At 41.9% G+C, this 20,473-nt stretch overlaps 1 protein-coding gene across 5 annotated transcripts in view; it reads right to left on the bottom strand.

Moving 5' to 3' along the window:
- Positions 1 to 20,352, bottom strand: part of MSH2 (mutS homolog 2) — a 305,392-nt gene extending 285,040 nt beyond the window's left edge. For 3 of the 5 annotated variants that reach the window (XM_058428244.1, XM_058428245.1, XM_032176556.2), the window contains exons 1-5: positions 20,072 to 20,352; positions 18,511 to 18,657; positions 16,669 to 16,818; positions 14,667 to 14,800; positions 1,542 to 1,741 (exon numbers count right to left, since the gene is read on the bottom strand). In XM_058428244.1, the coding sequence (XP_058284227.1) occupies positions 1,542 to 1,741; positions 14,667 to 14,800; positions 16,669 to 16,818; positions 18,511 to 18,657; positions 20,072 to 20,296 (856 nt within the window). In that variant the 5' untranslated portion in view covers positions 20,297 to 20,352. Of the gene's footprint in view, positions 1 to 1,541; positions 1,742 to 14,666; positions 14,801 to 16,668; positions 16,819 to 18,510; positions 18,658 to 18,760; positions 18,904 to 20,071 lie in introns of those variants that run through there. The other 2 variants (XM_058428246.1, XM_032176557.2) reach the window with 2 other exon arrangements.
- Positions 20,353 to 20,473: the final 121 nt, after the last annotated feature.

Genomic DNA, 20,473 nt, shown 5'->3' on the forward strand with positions numbered 1-20,473 from the left:
TGTCATCATAAAATTGTACTTCTTTAAGTCTGTCTACAAAGGAACAACAAAGCTTCCCCATAATATCAAAAGGTATGTTTTAATAGTTCTAGGCGATCACGATTAAGTAAAATTTTAAGATGCTTTATGTTAAAAAAAAAATTTTTTAATTACTTTGGACCTCACATTGCCTAAAAATTTTTTTAAAAAGTAAAAAATGCTTTATGTATTAGACATAACAATATAATTACTAAAATTACTGGAGAAACATGGTTAAAGTTTAAAACTATGCTTATTAGAGCAAGGTGATTTTATCTACCAATAATATTGTATTAGTATGTGTCTTTGCTCACTTTACTCTGGTAACTTCACTTTGAATTCAACTGTTAGAGACCACCAAGACCCTCTATCTTAACTCTCTCTCACAGGTGTCCTATGTGAGTTAATTCCAACAATTCTATTATTAGCCTGTACTGTTTTGTTAAAGTTCCTGCATGGCAATGACCCCTGATCAAGGCATGAAAAATACTGATTGAATGGTGTTGTTTTGTATTTGTGGGTCGGGGGATATTTAGGTGGTTTATTATCAGCATTGTTTAATGTGACTGATGAGTTGCACTTGGTCTCAATGAGGCTCTTCCTCTGACTTCCACTGAAGAGGCTAGCTAGAGAACAGGAACATGTCCGCTTGACAAGAAAAATATTAAAAAGCCCAGTGAAGACTCTATTTTGGGCTCCAAGGTTCCAAGGTGTCCTGTGCACACATCCTGCTCTGAGAGAGAAAATGCATCCTATCACAGACTTTACACAACAAAGGACAACTGGAACTTGCACTGGAACCCTCTGGATGACTTGCTATGACAGCCTTTGACTGTGATGCATATCCTTACTATAATCCTGCTACTGGATTGTATCCTTCTCCTGTAATAAACTGTAGATGCATAACCATCGCCATTCTAGGCCCTGTGTGAGTCTTCTTTGGCAATCAAACCCTTTTTCACTGCCTCTGTCAGTGCAATAGGCCATAATCACAAACCAGTAACTCTAACATTCATTTCCAAAAGCAAAAATTTCTAAGCTGTCTCACGTCTCTTGGCTTCTGCCATGAAGCTAAGAGTCAATACAAACCTGTTATTAGAAGTCTGAACATGGCCGGGCTCTGTGGCTCACACCTGTACTCCCAGCACTTTGGGAGGCCGAGGCAGGCAGATCACCTGAGATTGGGAGTTCCAGACCAACCTGGCCAACATGGTAAAACTGAAAGTATAAAAATTAGCCGGGCATGGTGGCACATGCCTGTAATCCCAGCCACTCAGGAAGCTGAGGCAGGAGAATTGCTTGAACCCGGGAGGCAGAGGTTGCAGTGAGCCGAGATTGTGCCACTGCACTCTAGCCTTGGCAACAGAGTGAGACTCTTTCTCAAAAAAAAAAAGAAAAAGAAAAAAAAGAAATCTGAATGTGTCCTAACAGTGAGTCACCACCACCAACTTTATGAGAACAGCACATTGCCAAGTATATATTGAATGAGTTGAAGGAAAACAAAAAACAAAATCATTTGTTACCTTCATGTTTTTCCAGAGCCTGTATAACATTAGGTAGTTGATTTATACCCTGATAGAGTCGGTAACAATCTTGTAAGTTTGCTGCTTGTCTTTGAAACTTCTTGGCAAGTCGGTTAAGATCTGGGAATCGACGAAGTAAATCTTCTTGTAAAGTCTGCCTCAATTCTGCATCTTCTACAAAAGCTTCCACTAAATTCAATCTGAAATAAATTAACTTGAATTAATCTAAAATAGTATAAAATTAAAATTTGTCAACTAAGCATATAAGTCTCAACTAAATGACCTCAGAATTCCAATTAAGAAGCTTGCATCTGCTGGGCGTGGTGGCTCACACCTGTAATCCCAGCACTTTGAGAGGCCGAGGCAGGCAGATCACCTGAGGTCGGGTGTTCGAGACTAGCCTGACCAACATGGAGAAACCCCGTCTGCACAAAAAATACAAAATTAGCCGGGCATGGTGGCTCATGCCTATAATCCCAGCTACTCGGGACGCTGAGGCAGAAGAATCACTTGAACCCAGGAGGCAGAGGTTGTGGTGCACTGAGATCGTGCCGCTGCACTCCAGCCTGGGCAACAAGAGCAAGACTCCGTCGCAAAAAAAAAAGCAGCTTGAATCTAGGCTAGGTGCAGTGGCTCATGCCTATAATCCCAGCACTTTGGGAAGCCGACGTGGGCAGATCTTAAGGTCAGGAGTTTCAGACCAGCCTGGCCAGCATGGTGAAACCCCATGCTAAAAATACAAAAAATACAAAAATACAAAAAATACAAAAAAATTAGCTGGGCATGGTGGCGCGCGCCTGTAATCCCGGCTACTCGGGAGGCTGAGGCAGAAGAATTGCCTAAATCCAGGAGGCAGAGGTTGCAGTGAGCCGATAGTGCCACTGTACTCCAGCCTGGGCGACAGAGCGAGACTCCGTCTCAAACAAAAAAAAAAAAGAAAGAAAGAAGCTTGAATCCTGAATCTATTCTGAAACGTTAGCTTTTTTAGAAGGGGGGAAGCTCTGTAAGACTGTGAGGCAAACATTTCCTGATTAGCTAAGAGTCAAATTAATGTTTAATTAAGCAGTATCATAAGACACTGACATATACTCGATTTTGTTTGACTTTCATCAAACAGACATGCCTTAAATAGGAGAAAGAATTTCATTACTGGGACATTGTTACAGACACTGTTGCACATGTAAATAGTGATGTTTAATGAAACAGAATTACACAGTTCAAGAACGTTGCCAAATCCAATACTTAGTGTATCTCTTATACCTTTTTAGAATGCTTTCTAAAATTATCTCTTGGCAGTACAAAGCCAAAAACTGTTAATTAAAAAACGAAAATAATTTTACTGCTTCCCAAAGTCAATAAAATCTCAGCTTGTTTCAAGAACGATAGAATACGTAGTTCATATTGCTTCTGTAAGTTATTGGAAATCAGTGAGTTTTCATTTTTTTCAGTGCAACCACAGCAAGAAATGTCTTTACATCACAATACAGCACATACATACATAGATCTATGATTAAAATAGGTTTCACAAATCAATACTTACTTGATTTGTGATACACTCTATTTTCTTTTTTTTTTTTTTGAAACAGAGTCTTGCTCTGTCACCCAGGCTAGAGTGCAGTGGTGCAATCTCGGCTCACTGCAACCTCCAGCTCCCGGGTTCAAGTGATTCTCGTGCCTCAGCCTCCTGAGTAGCTGGGACTAGAGGCGCATGCCACCACACCCCGCTAATTTTTTGTATTATTAGTAGAGACGGGGTTTCACCATGTTAGAGCCAGGAAGGTCTCGATCTCCTGACCTCGTGACCTGCCAGCCTCGCCTCCCAAAGTGCTGGGATTACAGGCGTGAGCCCACCCTGCTATTTTCTATTGTATTTAATTCTTCAAAAATGCTCTTTGTACTACTGGGTCACACCTTGCAGTTTGAAAAACAATGTTGGAGATGTTACTAAAGTAATAGCTGAAAGGTAAATTATAGAAGCTGAAAGGTAAACAAACAATCGAAGGTGGGAAAATGTTCCTACATATTTTACACAGCTCTAAGTACAGTTTTAGAGAAGCTTTTCTGGAGGCCATAGGCATTACAGATGTAAGGTTCGGAATGCTATCAGATGAGCAACTATCTTCCTTATGTTTATAAACGATGTGACAGTAAACTAAACCTCAAATTACACAGGTATAGAAAGGAAACAAATCTGCTTTCTAAATTGAGTAGCTGGGACTACAGGTGCCTGCCACCACACCCGGCTAATTTTTTTGTATTTTTAGTAGAGACGGGGTTTCACCGTGTTAGCCAGGATGGTCTCGATCTCCTGACCTCGGGATCCGCCCGCCTGGGCCTCCCAAAGTGCTGGGATTACAGGCATGAGCCACCGTGCCCAGCCCTAAATTTCGTAACTATTTACTGACAACACCAGCATTTACAATTCCTGTGTTACCAAAATGTTTATCAAGCATGTTACATGAGGAAAAACATGTTATCTCCAGAGTAAACACAAAATGGCCATATATAAAAACACACTTAAAGCATAATTTCTCAATCTTGGCAACACTGCCATTTTAGGCTATGTAATTTTTTGTTGTAAGGGGCTGTTCCATGCTTAACAGCATCCCTGGATTCTACCCACTCACTATACACTCTCTTCCTCAGCATGACAACCAAAAATGTCTCTAGACACTGCTGAATGTCCCCTGGAGGGAAAAACTGCCCCAGGTTGAGACTGCTGGCTTAAAGGAACTTGAATTAAAATTCAGTTTTTAAGAGAAAAGTAACCTAAACCACGTCCAGCTAATGTCTAGGCAGCTAACAACAGATACATGTTTTTTATGGAAAATGCCAAATTAGTGGGAAAACAATTTGCTGCCGTTTATAGCCCCATCAATGGGGCTAAAAACAAACATCAAGATTAATTAGGATGCCTACTGCTCCAGAAAAGATTTTTGTGGCATACAACTCTACATTTTAAAAAAGAAAAAATGGATGTAGTCAAATTACACAATCTAATAAAGCAAATTTTTGGGGCTTTCCTAGCTAAGCATTGGACTTCACCAAGTCTGGTCCAAGGATCACCAGCATCAAAATCACTTGGAGGTAGATAATACAAAATCCCTGGGAGTGGGGCCCAGCTGTGAAATCCCATGCAATTATTATGCACACAGCTTAATTCTTATGCTCACAGAAATTTGAATCCTAGCAATCACAGAAATTTCTTAGTTATCTTCATAAAGCAGGGAGGCCAGGTGTGGTGGCTCACACCGGTAATCCCAGCACTTTGAGAGGCCAAGGAGGGCGGACCACGAGGTCAAGAGATTGAGACCATCCTGGCCAACCAACATGGTGAAACCCTATCTTTACTAAAAATACAAAAATTAGCTGGGCGTAGTGGCGCACACCTGTAGTCTTAGCTACTCCGGAGGCTGAGGCAGGAGAATCACTTGCCCTGGGAGGCACAGATTGCAGTGAGCGAGATTGCGCCACTGCACTCCAGCCCGGGTGAAAGAGCGAGGTTCCCTACTTAGCTGGGCGTGGTGGTGGGTGCCTGTAGTCCCAGCTACTCGGGAGGCTGAGGGAGGAGAATGGCGTCAACTCAGGAGGCGGAGCTTGCAGTGAGCCGAGATTGCGCCACTGCACTCCAGCTTGGACGACAGAGTGAGACTCCGTCTCAAAAAATAAATAAAAAATAAATAAATAAATAAAAATAAAGCAGCAAAGGAGGTATAAAGGGGCAAGAAAAGAATGACAAAGTCTACTGCTGGCTGACCTATACCCTCACTTTTCCTTTTCTCTTCTTTCCATAAAACTGCCATATCCTTTGGGCGACTCTGAGGTCAATAGTAAAAAACACAGAGAATATATTTCTGATAAAATAATCTTATGGCCAGGCACGGTGACTCAAGCCTGTAATCCCAGCACTTTGGGAGGCCGAAGCGGGCAGATCACGAGGTCAGGAGATCGAGACCATCCTGGCTGACAGGGTGAAACCCCGTCTCTACTAAAAATACAAAAACAAAATTAGCTGGGTGTGGTGGCAGGTGCCTGTCGTCCCAGTTACTCGGGAGGCTGAGGCAGGAGAATGGTGTGAACCTGGGAGGCGAAGCTTAGAGTGAGCTGAGATCACACCCCTGCACTGCAGCCTGGGCAACAGAGTGAGGCTCCGTCTCAAAAAAGTTTAAAGCTGGGTGCGGTGGCTCACGCCTATAATCCCAGCACTTTGGGAGGCCGAGGCGGGCGGATCACAAAGTCAGGAGATAGAGACCATCCTGGCTAACATGGTGAAACCCCGTCTCTACTAAAAATACAAAAAAAAAAAAAAAAATTAGCCGGGTGTGGTGGCGGGCGCCTGTAGTCCCAGCTACTTGGGAGGCTGAGGCAGGAGAATGGCGTGAACCTGGGAGGCAGACCTTGCAGTGAGCCAAGATCACGCTACTGCACTCCAGCCTGGGCAACTGAGCAAGACTCCGTCTCAAAAAAAAAAAAAATAATAATAATCTTATGCTTCTTCCCTGTTCCCAGTATTCTATCACTGTTTCCTCTCAAACTGACTAGAAAATAAATCATAAGTAATCAACAGAGTTGAAGAGCCCACAAGCACACATATCCTTTCCTCTCCTTGGTGGAAGAGGTGGCTGTGCATCCCTACCTGTGAACTGAAAGGAGTCTGTGCAGTGTCAGCCAATTTTGTACCTCTGAAAAACTGATTTTCTATTGAATTTTATACTATATGATGTCTTACCTATTCAAGAGAAATTATCAGAAATAAAAAATTTATAAATAGATACATAGTGAAATGAAAAAAAAACTGTAAATACTGTTGGGAAGGAATGCAAATTGTATTCCTAATACGATCCCATATTGTTTTTAAGTGTTATCTACGTTTTTAAAAATGTATATATCTGTATACATAAAGGGAAAAAACCCTGGAAGGGTAAGAACACAAACTAAACTGTTAACACTGATTACCACCATAGACTAGGACTGGAGGTAAAGTAGAAGTAGGGGTGTTTACCTTCTTAATTTATTTTTTAAAAACATGACGTGACCCTGCAGTGCTTTTCAAATAAAAAGTTAAATTATTTTAAAAAACCACAAATTATGAGATATAGCAATGATAAAACATAAATGAGAAGCCATAAATGCACACTTTTGTTGTACTTTTACAAATTGTTTGCCAACAAATTTTAAAACAGCTTTCTCTCAAGCAGCAACAGTAACGCTTCCTATTTGCTCTTCATATCCCTTTCACATCTTACAAAGGATAAACCAAGAATAAAGCAAACTTGGTAAGAGGGAACCAATGGGGTTTTGTTGTAAAGAACAAACAAGGTGGATAGATGGACTACTGCTAAGTGCTGTAGAGTAAGAACAGAACACTCAAAAATCAAAACATCTCTTTCCTGTTTTCTTTTTTTTTTTTTTTTGAGATGAAGTTGTGCTCTTGTTGCCCAGGCTGGAATGCAATGGCTCTGGTCTTGACTCCTGACCTCGGGTGATCCACTGTCCTCAGCCTCCCAAAGTGCTGGGATTACAGGCGTGAGCCACCGCGCCCAGCAACACATCTCTTTCCTTTTTGTCTTATATTCTCCAAAGCCCATGAAGAGAGCTGACACCTCTAGTTCGTCCTTACTGGTTTTAAAAGATACTTAAACAGGCTGGACACGGTGGCTCTCGCCTGTAATCCCAGCACATTGGAAGGACGAGGCAGGCGGATCACACGGTCAGGAGTTTGACACCAGCCTGACCAACATGGTGAAACACCGTCTCTACTAAAAATACAAAACTTAGGCCAGGCACCGTGGCTCACACCTGTAATCCTAGCACTTTGGGAGGCCAAGCGGGTGGATCACCTGAGGTCAGGAGTTCGAGACCAGCCTGGCCAACATGGCAAAACCCCATCTCTACTAAAAATACAAAAATTAGCTGGGCATGGTGGCGGGTGCCTGTAATCCTAGCTACTTGGGAGGCTGAGGCTGGACAATCATTTGAACCTGGGAGGCAGAGGCTGCAGTGGGCCAAAATGGCGCCATCGCACTCCAGCCTAGCTGACAAGAGCAAAACTCCGTCTCAAAAAAGAAAAAAGGAGGGATGATGTAACATTAAGAAAGAAGTAATGGACCAGGCGCAGTGGCTCACGCCTGTAATCCCAACACTTTGCGAGGCCAAGGCAGGCGGATCACGAGGTCAGGAGATTGAGACCATACTGGCTAACATGGTGAAACCCCATCTCTACTAAAAAATACAGAAAATTAGCTGGGCGTAGTGGTGGGCGCCTGTAGTCCCAGCTACTTGGGAGGCTGAAGCAGGAGAATGGAGTGAACCCGGGAGGCGGAGCTTGCAGTGAGCGGAGACTGCACCACTGCACTCCAGCCTGGGTGACAGAGCGAGATTCCGTCTCAAAAAAAAAAAAAAAGAAAGAAGTAAAATGGCAAAGAAACGACAAACTTCCAAAAAACAAAGCACAAAGCAACATACACACAGCCCAGCTCCCTCAGCCTTTGGTCCAGATATCATTAAGGGCCTAATAAATTGTTAGTTTCACAAGTCTATTCAACATATGATTTCAGTAATAATTACAGTTTCAGTTTATGTTTCTGGCTAAAAGAAGCTTAAAGAAAAAAACAACTACTCTGCTGTTTCCGTGACAATGCTAATTTAAAAATCACAATTTTAGAAGTACCACAGTTATTGTTGGCATAACATAGTATACCTATCAATCCTAGTCAATAAAATGACTCAGCTGTATGCAATTCTGAGAGTCAACATGCGAATTAATATTGTATTAAACTGCATACAGCTGAGTCATTTTGGGGATCAGTTAACCCCTAAAATTCCGACAGAATTAATCAAATTCTTGGGTTTTTTTTTTTTTTTTTTTTTTTGAGACAGAGTCTCACTCTGTCGCCCAGGCTGGAGTGCAGTGGCGCAACCTCAGCTCACTGCAACCTCTGCCTCCCAGGTTCAAGCAATTCTCCTGCCGCAGCCTCCCAAGTAACTGGGACCACAGGTGCACGCCGCCACATGCAGCTAATTTTTTATATTTTACTAGGACGGGGTTTCACCATGTTGCCCAGGCTGGTCTCGAACTCCTGAGCTCACACCTGTAATCCCAGCAGTTTGGGAGGCTGGGGCAGGCCAAGGCAATGCGGCTGCCTTGGCCTCCCAAAGTGCTGGGGTTACAGCCACTGCGCCTGGCCAAATTCTAGGTATTTTAAAATCAACATTCTGTCCCCTCTTTAACCCTACCATTTCTAGGCTTTCATTTTAAGAGCTGACTAGAATTAGCTGGGCATGGTGGCTCACGCCTGTAATCCCAGCGCTTTGGGAGGCTGAGGCAGGTGGATGGCTTGAGCCCAGGAGTTCAGGAACAGCCTAGAAAACATGACAAAATCCTGTCTCTACCAAAAATACAAAAACTAGCTAGTCTTATAACTCAGTCTCTAGATAGATACATAGATAGATAGATAGGTAGGTAGGTAGGTTTTTTTCAAAAGTGCTGACTGGAATTGCCTGACAGCGTATTTAAAAGGCTGACAGCAAATATGGTTCCTAAAGAACTGTAATTACAAGTTTATAATTCTTTTTTTCATCTGTCCTACATATGGATTAATGAAGTCAAAACCACCCATTTGATACATTAAATAGCAAATACTGTGCTAGGCCTAAAGATTTTTAAAAAGGGTAAGTCCCAAGAGTCCTTATATTTATACATGCACTTGGAGTGTTGCTCTTTATCCTTTTAAGCTTTTTCTTTTGTCCATTTATAGATTCATCTGAAGCTTTGGTAATTTTTCCTTTTTAATGTCAGAATTCTGTAAGGAACATTGAACATATGTTAGCATATAAAATAGTTTATTCTTGTGAAAATGCTGACAAAATAATTTGTGTATTGAATTTGGCATTTTTATTGCCTTCTTGTTTAATATTATTTCTTTTTATATAAAATAAGATTAACACAGCAATCTTTTTTTTTTTTTTTCTTTTTGAGATGGAGTTTTGCTTGTTGCCTAGGCTGGAGTGCAATGGTGAGATCTTGGGCTCACCGCAACCTCCACCTCCCTGATTCAGGCGATTCTTCTGCCTCAGCCTCCTGAGTAGCTGGGATTACAGGCATATGCCACCACACCCAGCTAATTTTGTATTTTTACTAGAGACAGGGTTTCTCCATGTTGGTCAGGCTGGTCCTGAACTCCTGACCTCAGGTGATCTGCCCGCCTTGGCCTCCCAAAGTGCTGGGATTACAGGCATGAGCCACCGTGCCCAGCCAGAGACATATTTCTAATTAAGATTGCTACATGAGGGCTGGGTGCGGTGGCTTTCGCCTGTAATCCTAGCACTTTGGGAGGCCGAGGCAGGCGGATTGCGAGGTCAGGAGTTAAGAGACCAGCCTGGCCAACATGGCAAAATCCTGTCTCTACTGAAAACCCAAAAATTGGCCAGGCGTTGTGTGCTAACCTGTAATCCCAGGTACTCAGCAGGCTGAGGCAGGAGAATCGCTTGAACCTGGGAGGCAGAGGTTGCACTGAGTGGAGATTGAGCCATTGCACTCCAGACCGCGCGACAGAATGAGACTCCGCTCAAAAAAAAAAAAAAAAAAAAAGAAATAAATATGTCTCCAAGTAAAGTATGGAAAGGTTGGCTTTGAAAAGAAATAAGTGTTATTTCTTCTTCTGAGAAAGAGCCAGAGAGTAAAAGAGTGGAAGTACAGATAAATTTTGAGGTTTTAAGTGTTAAGGAAGAAATCATCTGCTTAGAGGTAGGAGACAGCTGAAGGCTTAAGGGAAAGTAAAAAATCGGGCGTTGGTCACTATAATGAGTCAGACAATAAAAGTAACATCCAGTTATCACTGAAAGCTAGAAAGCATGAAAGCCCAATGGGACCTATCAGCATTGTGTGACCTTCTCCAGCAAATTTTTTTCTTTTTTGAAGACTGGGGATAGGGAAGGTTCCCACTATTTTCCCAGTGTAGACTTGAACTTTTGATCCTTTAAAGTTTCTGCCTCAGCTTCCCAAGTAGCTGGGACTTCAGGCACAAGCCACCATGCCTTATTATAAATAATTTCGGCCGGGCACAGTGGCTCATGCCTATAATTCCAGTACTTTGGGAGGCCAAGGCGAGTGGATCATCTGAGGTCAGGAGTTTGAGACCAGTCTGGCCAACATAGTGAAACCCTGTCCCTATTAAGAATATAAAAATTAGGCCGGGGGTGGTGGCTCACGCTTCTAATCCCAGCACTTTGGGAGGCCGAGGTGGGCGGATCACGAGGTCAGGAGATTGAGACCATGGTGAAACCCCATCTCTACTAAAAATACAAAAAATTAGCCGGGCGTGGTGGCGGGCGCCTGTAGTCCCAGCTACTTGGAGAGGCTGAGGCAGGAGAATGGCGTGAACCCGGGAGGCGGAGCTTGCAGTGAGCCGAGATTACACCACTGCACTCCAGCCTGGGTAACAGAGCGAGACTCCGTCTCAAAAAAAAAAAAGAATATAAAAATTAGCCAGGTGTGGTGGTGCACGCCTGTAGTCCCAGCTATTTGGGAGGCTGAGACAGGAGAATCCCTTGAACCCAGGAGGTGGAAGTTGCAGTGAACTGAGATCACGCCACTGCACTACAGCCTGGGCAACAGAGCAAGACTCCATCTCAAAAAATAATAATAATTTCTAATTCGATTGTTTAAATAAAGTACAAAAAGGAACAAATCCCTAGAAACTCATTTCTAGATGGCAATAACATATTCTCATAGTTGCAAGTAGGTTTTAGTGAATGGAAAAATGAACAGTACAGATCATCTTTCTGTACGTACATCTGCAAGTACAGGTGCAGTGGCTCATGCCTGTAATCCTAGCACTTTGAGAGGCAGAGGAAGGTGGATTACTTGAGCTTGGGAGTTTGAAACCAGGCTGAACATGACAAAATCTCATTTCTTTTAAAAGAAAAAAAAAGAACCAAAAAAACTTGGTTTTATACGTAACCTGGAAGGAAGATCAACCCGAAATGCTTAGTAAGGGAGATAACAGATTTCTCCTGAGAACTCCCAAGAAGGCTTAAACTAGGAAGCATGAGGTACCACAGCTGACAGAGTTGAGAAAGAGGAATAATTACAAGAAACAGGCTGGGCATGGGGGCTCACACCTGTAATGCCAGCACTTTAGGAAGCTGAGGTGGGTGGGGATTGCTTGAGACCAGCCTGGCCAGGCTCAGTGGCTCACGCCTGTAATCCCAGCACTGTGGGAGGCCGAGGGAAGTGGATCATCTGAGGCCGGGAGTTCGAGAGCAGCCTGACCCACATGGAGAAACCCCATCTCTACTAAAAATACAAAATTAGCCGGCATGGTGGCGCATGCCTGTAATCCCAGCTACTCAGGAAGGCTGAGGCAGGAGAATCGCTTGAACCCGGGAGGCAGAGGTTGTGGTGAGCCAAAATCACACCCCTGCACTCCAGCCTGGGCGTCAAGAGCGAAACTTGGTCTCAAAAAAAAAAAAAAAGGAGAGAGAGACCAGCCTGGGCGGCATAGTGAGACCTTGTCTCTACAAAAATGAAGAAAGAAGAAACAAACAAATCCTGTATAAGGACTGTATCTTTTTCTTCCTAGTCTGTGGTATTTCAACGTTTGGCCTTGAAAGCCACAGGCCCTCCCCACTTGCTGCTAAAAATTATTGTCACCAAGAAAAAAATATTTCTTCTTACCCTACAGGTGGGGTAATAAGCAGATAATATTTTGACTCATAAAGCCATCCTCACAGATGTTACTTCTAATGAACAAGTCTTGTAAAACCATTAGATTTTAGAAATTATTGCTATGTCCCGTGAAAGCAACCTTCCCTTATCCTCTTCTTCAAAAACCTACTTTTGATAGATAGCTTGCTTTCTAAAAAGTATTACTCTGGTAATTATATTAAGTGACATTTCAGGTTTCTAAAGGATCTAAACACATGTATCCTCCAGTTCTTAAACCAGAAGGGGATCACTGACCCTCTATTCCCATAAACTGGAAATTAAAAATATAACCAATGACCTATAGCTTGAGTGTTAAATTATCAATCACTTCCTTTAAAATAAATTAAAGAGGAGAGAGAATAGACACACTTGTTTTGCTTGTGTAGGCCCAGACTCTGCTTGGAAGGATGTTCAAGAAACTAACACTGTTGCTCCCAGGGCAGGTGGTGGCAAAATACAATAGGAAATGTGACCCTGGAACCATGCAAGACAGAGTCTCTTTATGGAGCTGACAGAGAAGGGGGGGTGACTTATCACTGTATATCCACCTGTCCTTTTTGAATTTTGACACGTATAAATATAACTATTATTCACAAATAAAAATTAAAAATTGTAAATTGCCTTAATTACTTGCAAATTACCCAGTCCTTCCAATCTCTTCTTTTTTTATTGGTACCTCATAATTGTACACATTTGGGGGTTTGTAATATTTTAATACATGTATACAATGTATAATACTCAAATCAGGGTAACTGAGATATCCATCATCTCAAACATTTATCTTTGTTTGGGGACCCAATCATTCCAATATTGTTTTTGTTGTTGTTGATTTTGGGTGTCTTTTTTTGTTTGTTTTTTTGATACAAAATCTCGTTTATCACCCAGGCTAGGGTGCAGTGGCACAATCTCGGCTCACTGCAACCTTTGCCTCTCAACTCAAGCGATTCTCACGCCTCAGCCTCAAGAGTAGCTGGGATTACAGACACACACCACCATGCCCATCTAATTTTGTATTTTTAGTAGAGATGGTGTTTCACCATGTTGGCCAGGCTGGTCTCGAACTCTTGACCTCAAGTAATCCGCCCGCCTCAGCCTCCCAAAGTGTTGGGATTACAGGGGTGAGCCACCACATCTAGCCTGTTGATTTTTGTTTGAGACAGCGACTCACTATGTCACCCAGGCTGGAGTGCAGAGACATGAATATGGCTCACTGCAGCCTCAACCTCCTGGGCTCAAACAATCCTCCAGCCTTAGCCTCCCGTGTAGCTGGGACCACAGGCACATGCCACCATGCCCAGCTAAAGTTTTAAAAAATTTTTTTGGTAGAAATGGGGTGTCATTTTGTTGCCCAGACTGATCTCAAACTCCTGGGCTCAAGCAATTATCCTGCCTCAGCCTCCCAAAGTGCTGGATTATATGTGTGAGCCACCGTGCCCAGCCTCAATTTTTGTTTTTTTTTTTTTGAGACAGGGTTTCACTCCATTGCCCAGGCTGGAGTTCAGTGGCACAATCATAGCACACTGCAGCCTCAAACTTCTGGGCCCGGGTGATATTCCCACCTCAGCCTCCCGAGTAGCTCGGGCTACAGGTACATGTCACCACACTGAGCTAATTTTTTTTTTTTCTTTTGTAGAGATGGTGTCTCACTGAGTTGCCCAGGCTGGTCTTGAACTCCGGGACACAAACAATCCTCCCACTACGGCCTCCCAAAGTGCTGGAATTATAGGCATGAGCCATCGCACCCAGCCCCAATTTCTGGTTCTAAATCACTAAATCCCACTCCTCTTCCCCAACAAACCTGGCTTCAGAAATCACCTTAAATTCATCAAGCAGTACTTACATATATTACACTTCACTTAAAAGTTTTAAAACTTGTATCTAAAAGAAAAGACTAAAATAAAACATATTGAAATACTAATAATTTTAGGATAGCAGAATTATACAACCTTCTATTTCCACAATTTTAAAGATTTTCTGACATATATGTGTAGGTCACCTTAAATCTTTTCTAGAATAAAGGGTTAAATGCTTCCTATATGTCAGACCGTAAGTATTTTATGTATATTAAATCATCTCGTGCTTATAATCCTATTAAGTAGCTGTTTTATTAATGTCATTTTAAAGGTGAAGAAACTATGACATAAAGGTTGAGTAATTTACCCAAGATTACATACAGTATGAACATGTTCGATATCACACCACCTCAAATAAAATAAACTTTTTTATAGTAAAAAAACATAAAAAAATGAGTTATTTAATCAATCTAAATCATTACTACTCTATTACTATGTACTCTGTACAGTTAAATGGTAAGATACACTTGCAAAACTGCATATTACAGTAAGTGGTAAAATCATGTGGGTAACTGGTAACTGCAGGTTACATAAAACTAACAAAAGTATAAACTAATAACATACCTCTCCTCTATTCTGTTCTTATCCATGAGAGGCTGCTTAATCCACTGGTTAACAAGTCTTTGTCCTTGAGGGGTTTTACACTTATTCAGCAAGGCAGCCAGAGACTGAGAGCCAGTGGTATCTTCAACAGAACCCTAGTAAACAAAAAATAAAATAGAAAGAATGGCAAGCTCATTAGTGAAAACCTTACTATGCCATGAAAAACAGAGGAACAATAACATAATATTCTTCAAATATAAGAAATTTCCACAAAAAGTTCCTCTTCCTAAGACCAACTTTCAACCTCTTAATCCGTATGTTCAGCTATACATTTCTCCCCCAGCCAAAACCACTTTATAATTACTACAGTTTTATTTTATTTGTTGAGACAGGGTCTCACTCTATTGCCCAGACTGGAGTACAGTGGTGCCATCCTGGCTCACGGCAAGCCAGAACTCTTGGGGCTCAAGGAATCCTCCCACTTCAGCCTTTCGAGTAGCTGAGACTACAGGTGCATGCCACTAAGCCCTGCTAATTTTTTCTCTTTTGTAAAGACAGAGTCTCACTATGTTGCCCACGCTGGTCTCAACTCCTGGCCTCAAGTGATCCTCCCACCCTGGACTCCCTAAGTGTTGGGAATACAGGCATGAGCCACGTCACCCAGCCACTTACTGCAGTTTTAGACATAAAACTTCTTAGAATGTCATCTTAAATTGCTACGCTGGGCGCAGTGGTTTACGCCTGTAATCCCATCAATTTGGGAGGCCAAGGCAGGCAGATCACCTGAGGTCAAGAGTTAAGACTCCAGCCTAGCCAACAAGATGAAACCCCATCTCTACTAAAACTACAAAAATTAGCAGGGCATGGTGGCAGGCACCTCTAATCCCAGCTAATTGCCCGAACCCGAGAGGCAGAGGTTGCAGTGAGCTGAGATCACACCACCGCACTCCAGCCTGGGCGACAAGAGTGAGACTCCATCTCAAAAAAAAAAAAATTGCTATTAGTAGTATACAAAATTATTCATAAAGTGACGACTAATACTACATAGATAGCTTGAAACTAGGAAAAAAAAAAAAAAGCAATTCGAGATCAAGGCACAGTGAGACACACCTGTAGTCCCGGCTACTTTGGAGACTATGATAGAATGGCTTGAGCCCAGGACTTTGAAGCTGTAGTACACTCTGATGGCACTTCCTGTGAATAGCCACTGCACTCTAGCCTAGGGAGCATACATAGTGATACCAGTCTCTTAAAAAAAAAAAAAAAAAAAAAAAAAACAGCAGAGCATGGTCGTATATGTAATCCGAGCTACCACTCCAGAGGCTAAGGCAGAAGAATCCCTTGAAGCCAGGAGTGAGTGAACATCCTGGGCAACACTGTGAAACTCCAACTCTGAAAAAATCTTAAAATTAGGCAAGCATGGTAGGTTGTGCCTATAGACCCAGCTACTCATGAGGTTGAAGCAGGAGGATCGCTTGAGCCCAGGAGTTCAACACTGCAGTGAGCTATGATCTTGCCACTTCACTCCACCCTGGGTGGATAGAGCAAAGCCCAGTCTCTAAAAAAGTAAAAAGTAGGCCGGGCGCGATGGCTCAAGCCTGTAATCCCAGCACTTTGAGAAGCCGAGGTGCGAGGATCACCTAAGGTCAGAAGTTTGAGACCAACTTGGCCAACATGGTGAAACCCTGTCCCCACTGTCCCTACTAAAAATATAAAAATTAACCAGGCATGGTGGCAGGCAACTGTAATCCCAGCTGCTTGGGAGGTGGAGGTTGCAGTGGGCTGAGATTGTGCCACTGCACTCTGGCCTAGGGGACAAGTGAGACTCTGTCTTAAAAAAAAAAAAAAAAAGTTAAAAAGTGGAGTGGGGGAGGGGAGAGAAAAATATAGCCATTTGAAGCTACTTATCTAATCCAAGTATAATAATATTTCAAAATATTTTAGCTCCTTAATAAGCTTCTTCAGTATATATCAATGAAAATATTTTTTAACCATTCAACATTTTTAACCTTTTTTTTTTTACCTGAAAAAGGTTAAGGGCTCTGACTGCTGCAATATCCAATTTCATGTACTGGCTGAAGTCAAAAGTAGTCAGTTCAAACTGTCCAAAATTGGAATCATCTGATAAGAGTTCTAAAAACTTGATTACCGCAGATAGTGATGAAACTGCAACCTAAAATTAAGAATTTAAAATCGAAGATTTCTATACCACTGGATCCAGTTCTAAAGATTTTAAAAAACAAATGCAAAATGGAAATAAATTCTGAAGTCCCTCATTTTCCTTGGTGTTCCTTCCCAATCCAAACCAAGAAAACCACAGGTTAATCTCTTGAGATTTGAAAATGGTTTTCACAAGGTGAAAATTAACAGTAATCGCAGCATTATTTAGAATAGCCAAAAAAGAAAATTGCCCAAATGTCCATCAAAATTAAAATGGGGGCCGGGCACGGTGGCTCATGCTGTAATCCAAGCACTCTGGGAGGACGAGGCAGGCGGATGACTCGAGGCTAGGAGTTTGAGACCAGCCTAGCCAACATAGTGAAACCCATCTCTATTAAAAATATAAAAATTAGGCCCTTTCAACCTTGTGAGGTTAGAGTGAGAAAATGGTTATCTATGAGGAAGTGGGCCCTCACCAGACAACAGATCAGCCAGTGCCTTAATTCTGAACTTCCTAGCCTCCAGAACTGTGAAATTAAAATACAAAAATTCGCTGGGCATGGTGGCACATGCCTGTAAACCCCAGCTACTCAGGAGATGAGAAAGGAGAATCGCTTGAATCCAGAAGGCAAAGGTTGCAGTGGGCTGAGATCGCACCATTGCACTCCAGCCTGAGCAACAAGAGCAAAACTCATCTCAAAAAAAAAAAAAAAAACTGTGAAAATTAACTGTAATCGCAGCAGTATTTATAACAGCCAAAAATGAAAACTACCCAAATGTCCATCAAAATTAAAATGGGGGTCGTGCACGGTGGTTCACGCCTGTAATCACAGTACTCTGGCAGGCCGAGGCGGGTGGATCACCTGAGGTCAGGAGTTCGAGACCAGCCTGGCCAACACAGCAAAATCTCCTCTCTACTGAAAATACAAAAATTAGCCAGGCATGGTGGCGTGCAGCTGAACCCAGAGGCAGAAGTTGCAGTCAGCTGAGACCATGCCACAGCACTCCAGCCTGGGCAACAGAGCAAGATTCTGAGACTTCATCTCAAAAAAACAAAAAATTGGTAAAAATGGGGAGAGTAGCAGGGGCGGGCGGAAGGGAAGTAAAATGGATAAATTCTGACATGCTCGTGCTATGAAATATGAACGCAAAAATCCACAACTACACTCAATAATATGGATAAATCTTACAAATATTGAATGAAAGAAGCTAGGGAGAATATATAATTCCATGTACATAAACTATAAAAACAGGCCGGACGCAGTGGCTCATGCCTGTAATCTCAGCGCTTTGGAAGGCCGAAGCAGGCAGATCACCTGAGGTTCAGGAGCTTGAGACCAGCCTGACCAACATAGAGAAACCCCATCTCTACTAAAAATACAAAAAAAAGACAAGCCAGGTGTGGTGGCACATGCCTGTAATCCCAGCTACTCGCGAGGCCAAGGCAGGAGGATCACTTGAACCTGGGAGGCAGAGGTTGTGGTGAGCCAAGATAGCACCATTGTACTCCAGCCTGGGCAACAAAAGTGAAACTCTGTCTCAAAAAAAAAAAAAAAAAGCTTAGTATCATTGATACACAGCTTAGGTTTTGAGATAAATATGACAGAAATATCCCTCTAAAAAGTCAGTATAATTTACATATTATTTATTATATATTACATATTTACATTATATATATTGTAATTCACACTTATAATCCATGTACCTGATTCTCCATTTCTGGCAATACAGCACTATTCATCTGTTCTCCCTTTTTGCCTTTCAACAACCGGTTGAGGTCCTGATAAATGTCTTTTGTGGAAAAGTCAGCTTTTTTTCTTTCTGTGATCAGAATTCCTCCTCTTTGAATAATCTATTTTGAAAGAAATAGTTTAAACTACTATGAGAAAAGGAATAAGAAAAGCAATAATGAAAATTATAACATTGATAACTATAGTGATAACAGATTCACCTACATTAAATGTTTATACAATGTGCAGGACATTGATAATATGATGCACTGATAACACTTTTTACATCAATAAACTAAATTTTCATCAAAATATAAAATTACGTTCACAAAAAGCTTTCAAAAAATAGTCCCAACAGTAACAATTCTTTTTTTGTTTTGAGACAGTCTCACTGTCGCCCAGGATGGAATGTGGTGACACGACCTTGGCTCACTGCTACCTCTGCCTCCCAGGTTCAAGCAATTCTCCTGCCTCAGCCTCCCAAGTAGCTAGGATTATAGGAGCAAGCCACCATGCTTGGCTAGTTTTTTTCTTCTTTGCATTTTTAGTAGAGACAGGGTTTCACCACATTGGACAGGCTGGTCTCAAATCCCTGACCTTAGGTGATCCACCGGCCTCAGCTTCCCGAAGTGCCAGGATTACAGGCATGAGCCACCGCGCCCGGCCACAATAACAACCCTTAACAGAACTATTACTTGTGGAAAGTTGCTTAGATACAATCTATGCTAAAAATGTCCATCACATGTGTTATCTCCAGCAGTGCTTATGGTACTTGAGGACCACAAAAAGTGAAGAATCCTTGGGAGATACATACCTTAAGAAATATCTAGGCCGGGCGCTGTGGCTCACACCTGTAATCCCAGCACTTTGGGAGGCTGAGGCGGGTGGATCACAAGGTCAGGAGTTAGAGACCAGCCTGACCAATATGATGAAACCCTGTCTCTATAAAAATACAAAAATTAGCCGGGCATGCTGGCATGTGCCTGCAGTCCCAGCTACTTGGGAGGCTGAGACAGAAGAATCGCTTGAACCAAGAAGGTGGAGGTGGCAGTGAGCCAAGATTGTGGATCGTGCCACTGCACTCCAGCCTGGGCGACACAGCGAGTCTCGGTCTCAAAAAAAAAAACCAAAAAACAAAAAACATGACACAATCAGAATTTAGTTAAAATAAAACAAATAGTAAAATAACAGGCTAAAGTTCCACTCGAACTATCAAAAAATGCTAAAGAACTGCATCTTATTTGATAAATCCATAATTACAGTAATATTTACCGTAATAATTACTCTTTTGGAACACAAGACAGAAAGGAAAGTGGGGAGAAAAGATCTGGGGTAAAATCTTACACAAGAAACAGCTTGTTCTAATGTCCAATTAAATATACAAAGTTTCTGTAAACATCAAAACATTATTTTAATTAGATACAAAAAAATAAGAGTTTTTTTTATTATTTTTCCTTAAATAAAACAGTATCATGTCAATTAAAGAGCCTTTCCTAGGCCTGGAATCTCCTCTATCACTAGACTCAATTCACTTACCTGTCTCAGCTTCCCCATGTCTCCAGCAGTCTCTCCTCCAGGTAAAACACATTCCTTTGGTCCAATCTGGATAAGGAGAGCCTCAAGATTGGAGAACTGATCATTATCAGGGAATTCACACAGTCCTAGTTTCCTCTGTATGGAATCCACATACCCAACTCCAACCTGTCTCTGGCCATCGACTGCAGACATTTTAACACCCACAACACCAATGGAAGCTGACATATCATTGTTACCAAAGAGAATGTCTTCAAACTGAGAGAGATTGCCAGGAGAAGCCTAAGTAAAAATAAAATTTTAAAAATTTAACAAACTCTTGAACGTACTTTAAAATTTTATAAGCAAGAAGGAAAAATCCAAACTCGATGAACCTTATTAATAAAATGTTTTCTTTTTTTTTTT

Source organism: Hylobates moloch, unplaced genomic scaffold (genome assembly GCF_009828535.3).
Source record: "Hylobates moloch isolate HMO894 unplaced genomic scaffold, HMol_V3 SCAFFOLD_15, whole genome shotgun sequence".
NCBI classification, from domain to species: Eukaryota; Metazoa; Chordata; class Mammalia; order Primates; family Hylobatidae; genus Hylobates; species Hylobates moloch.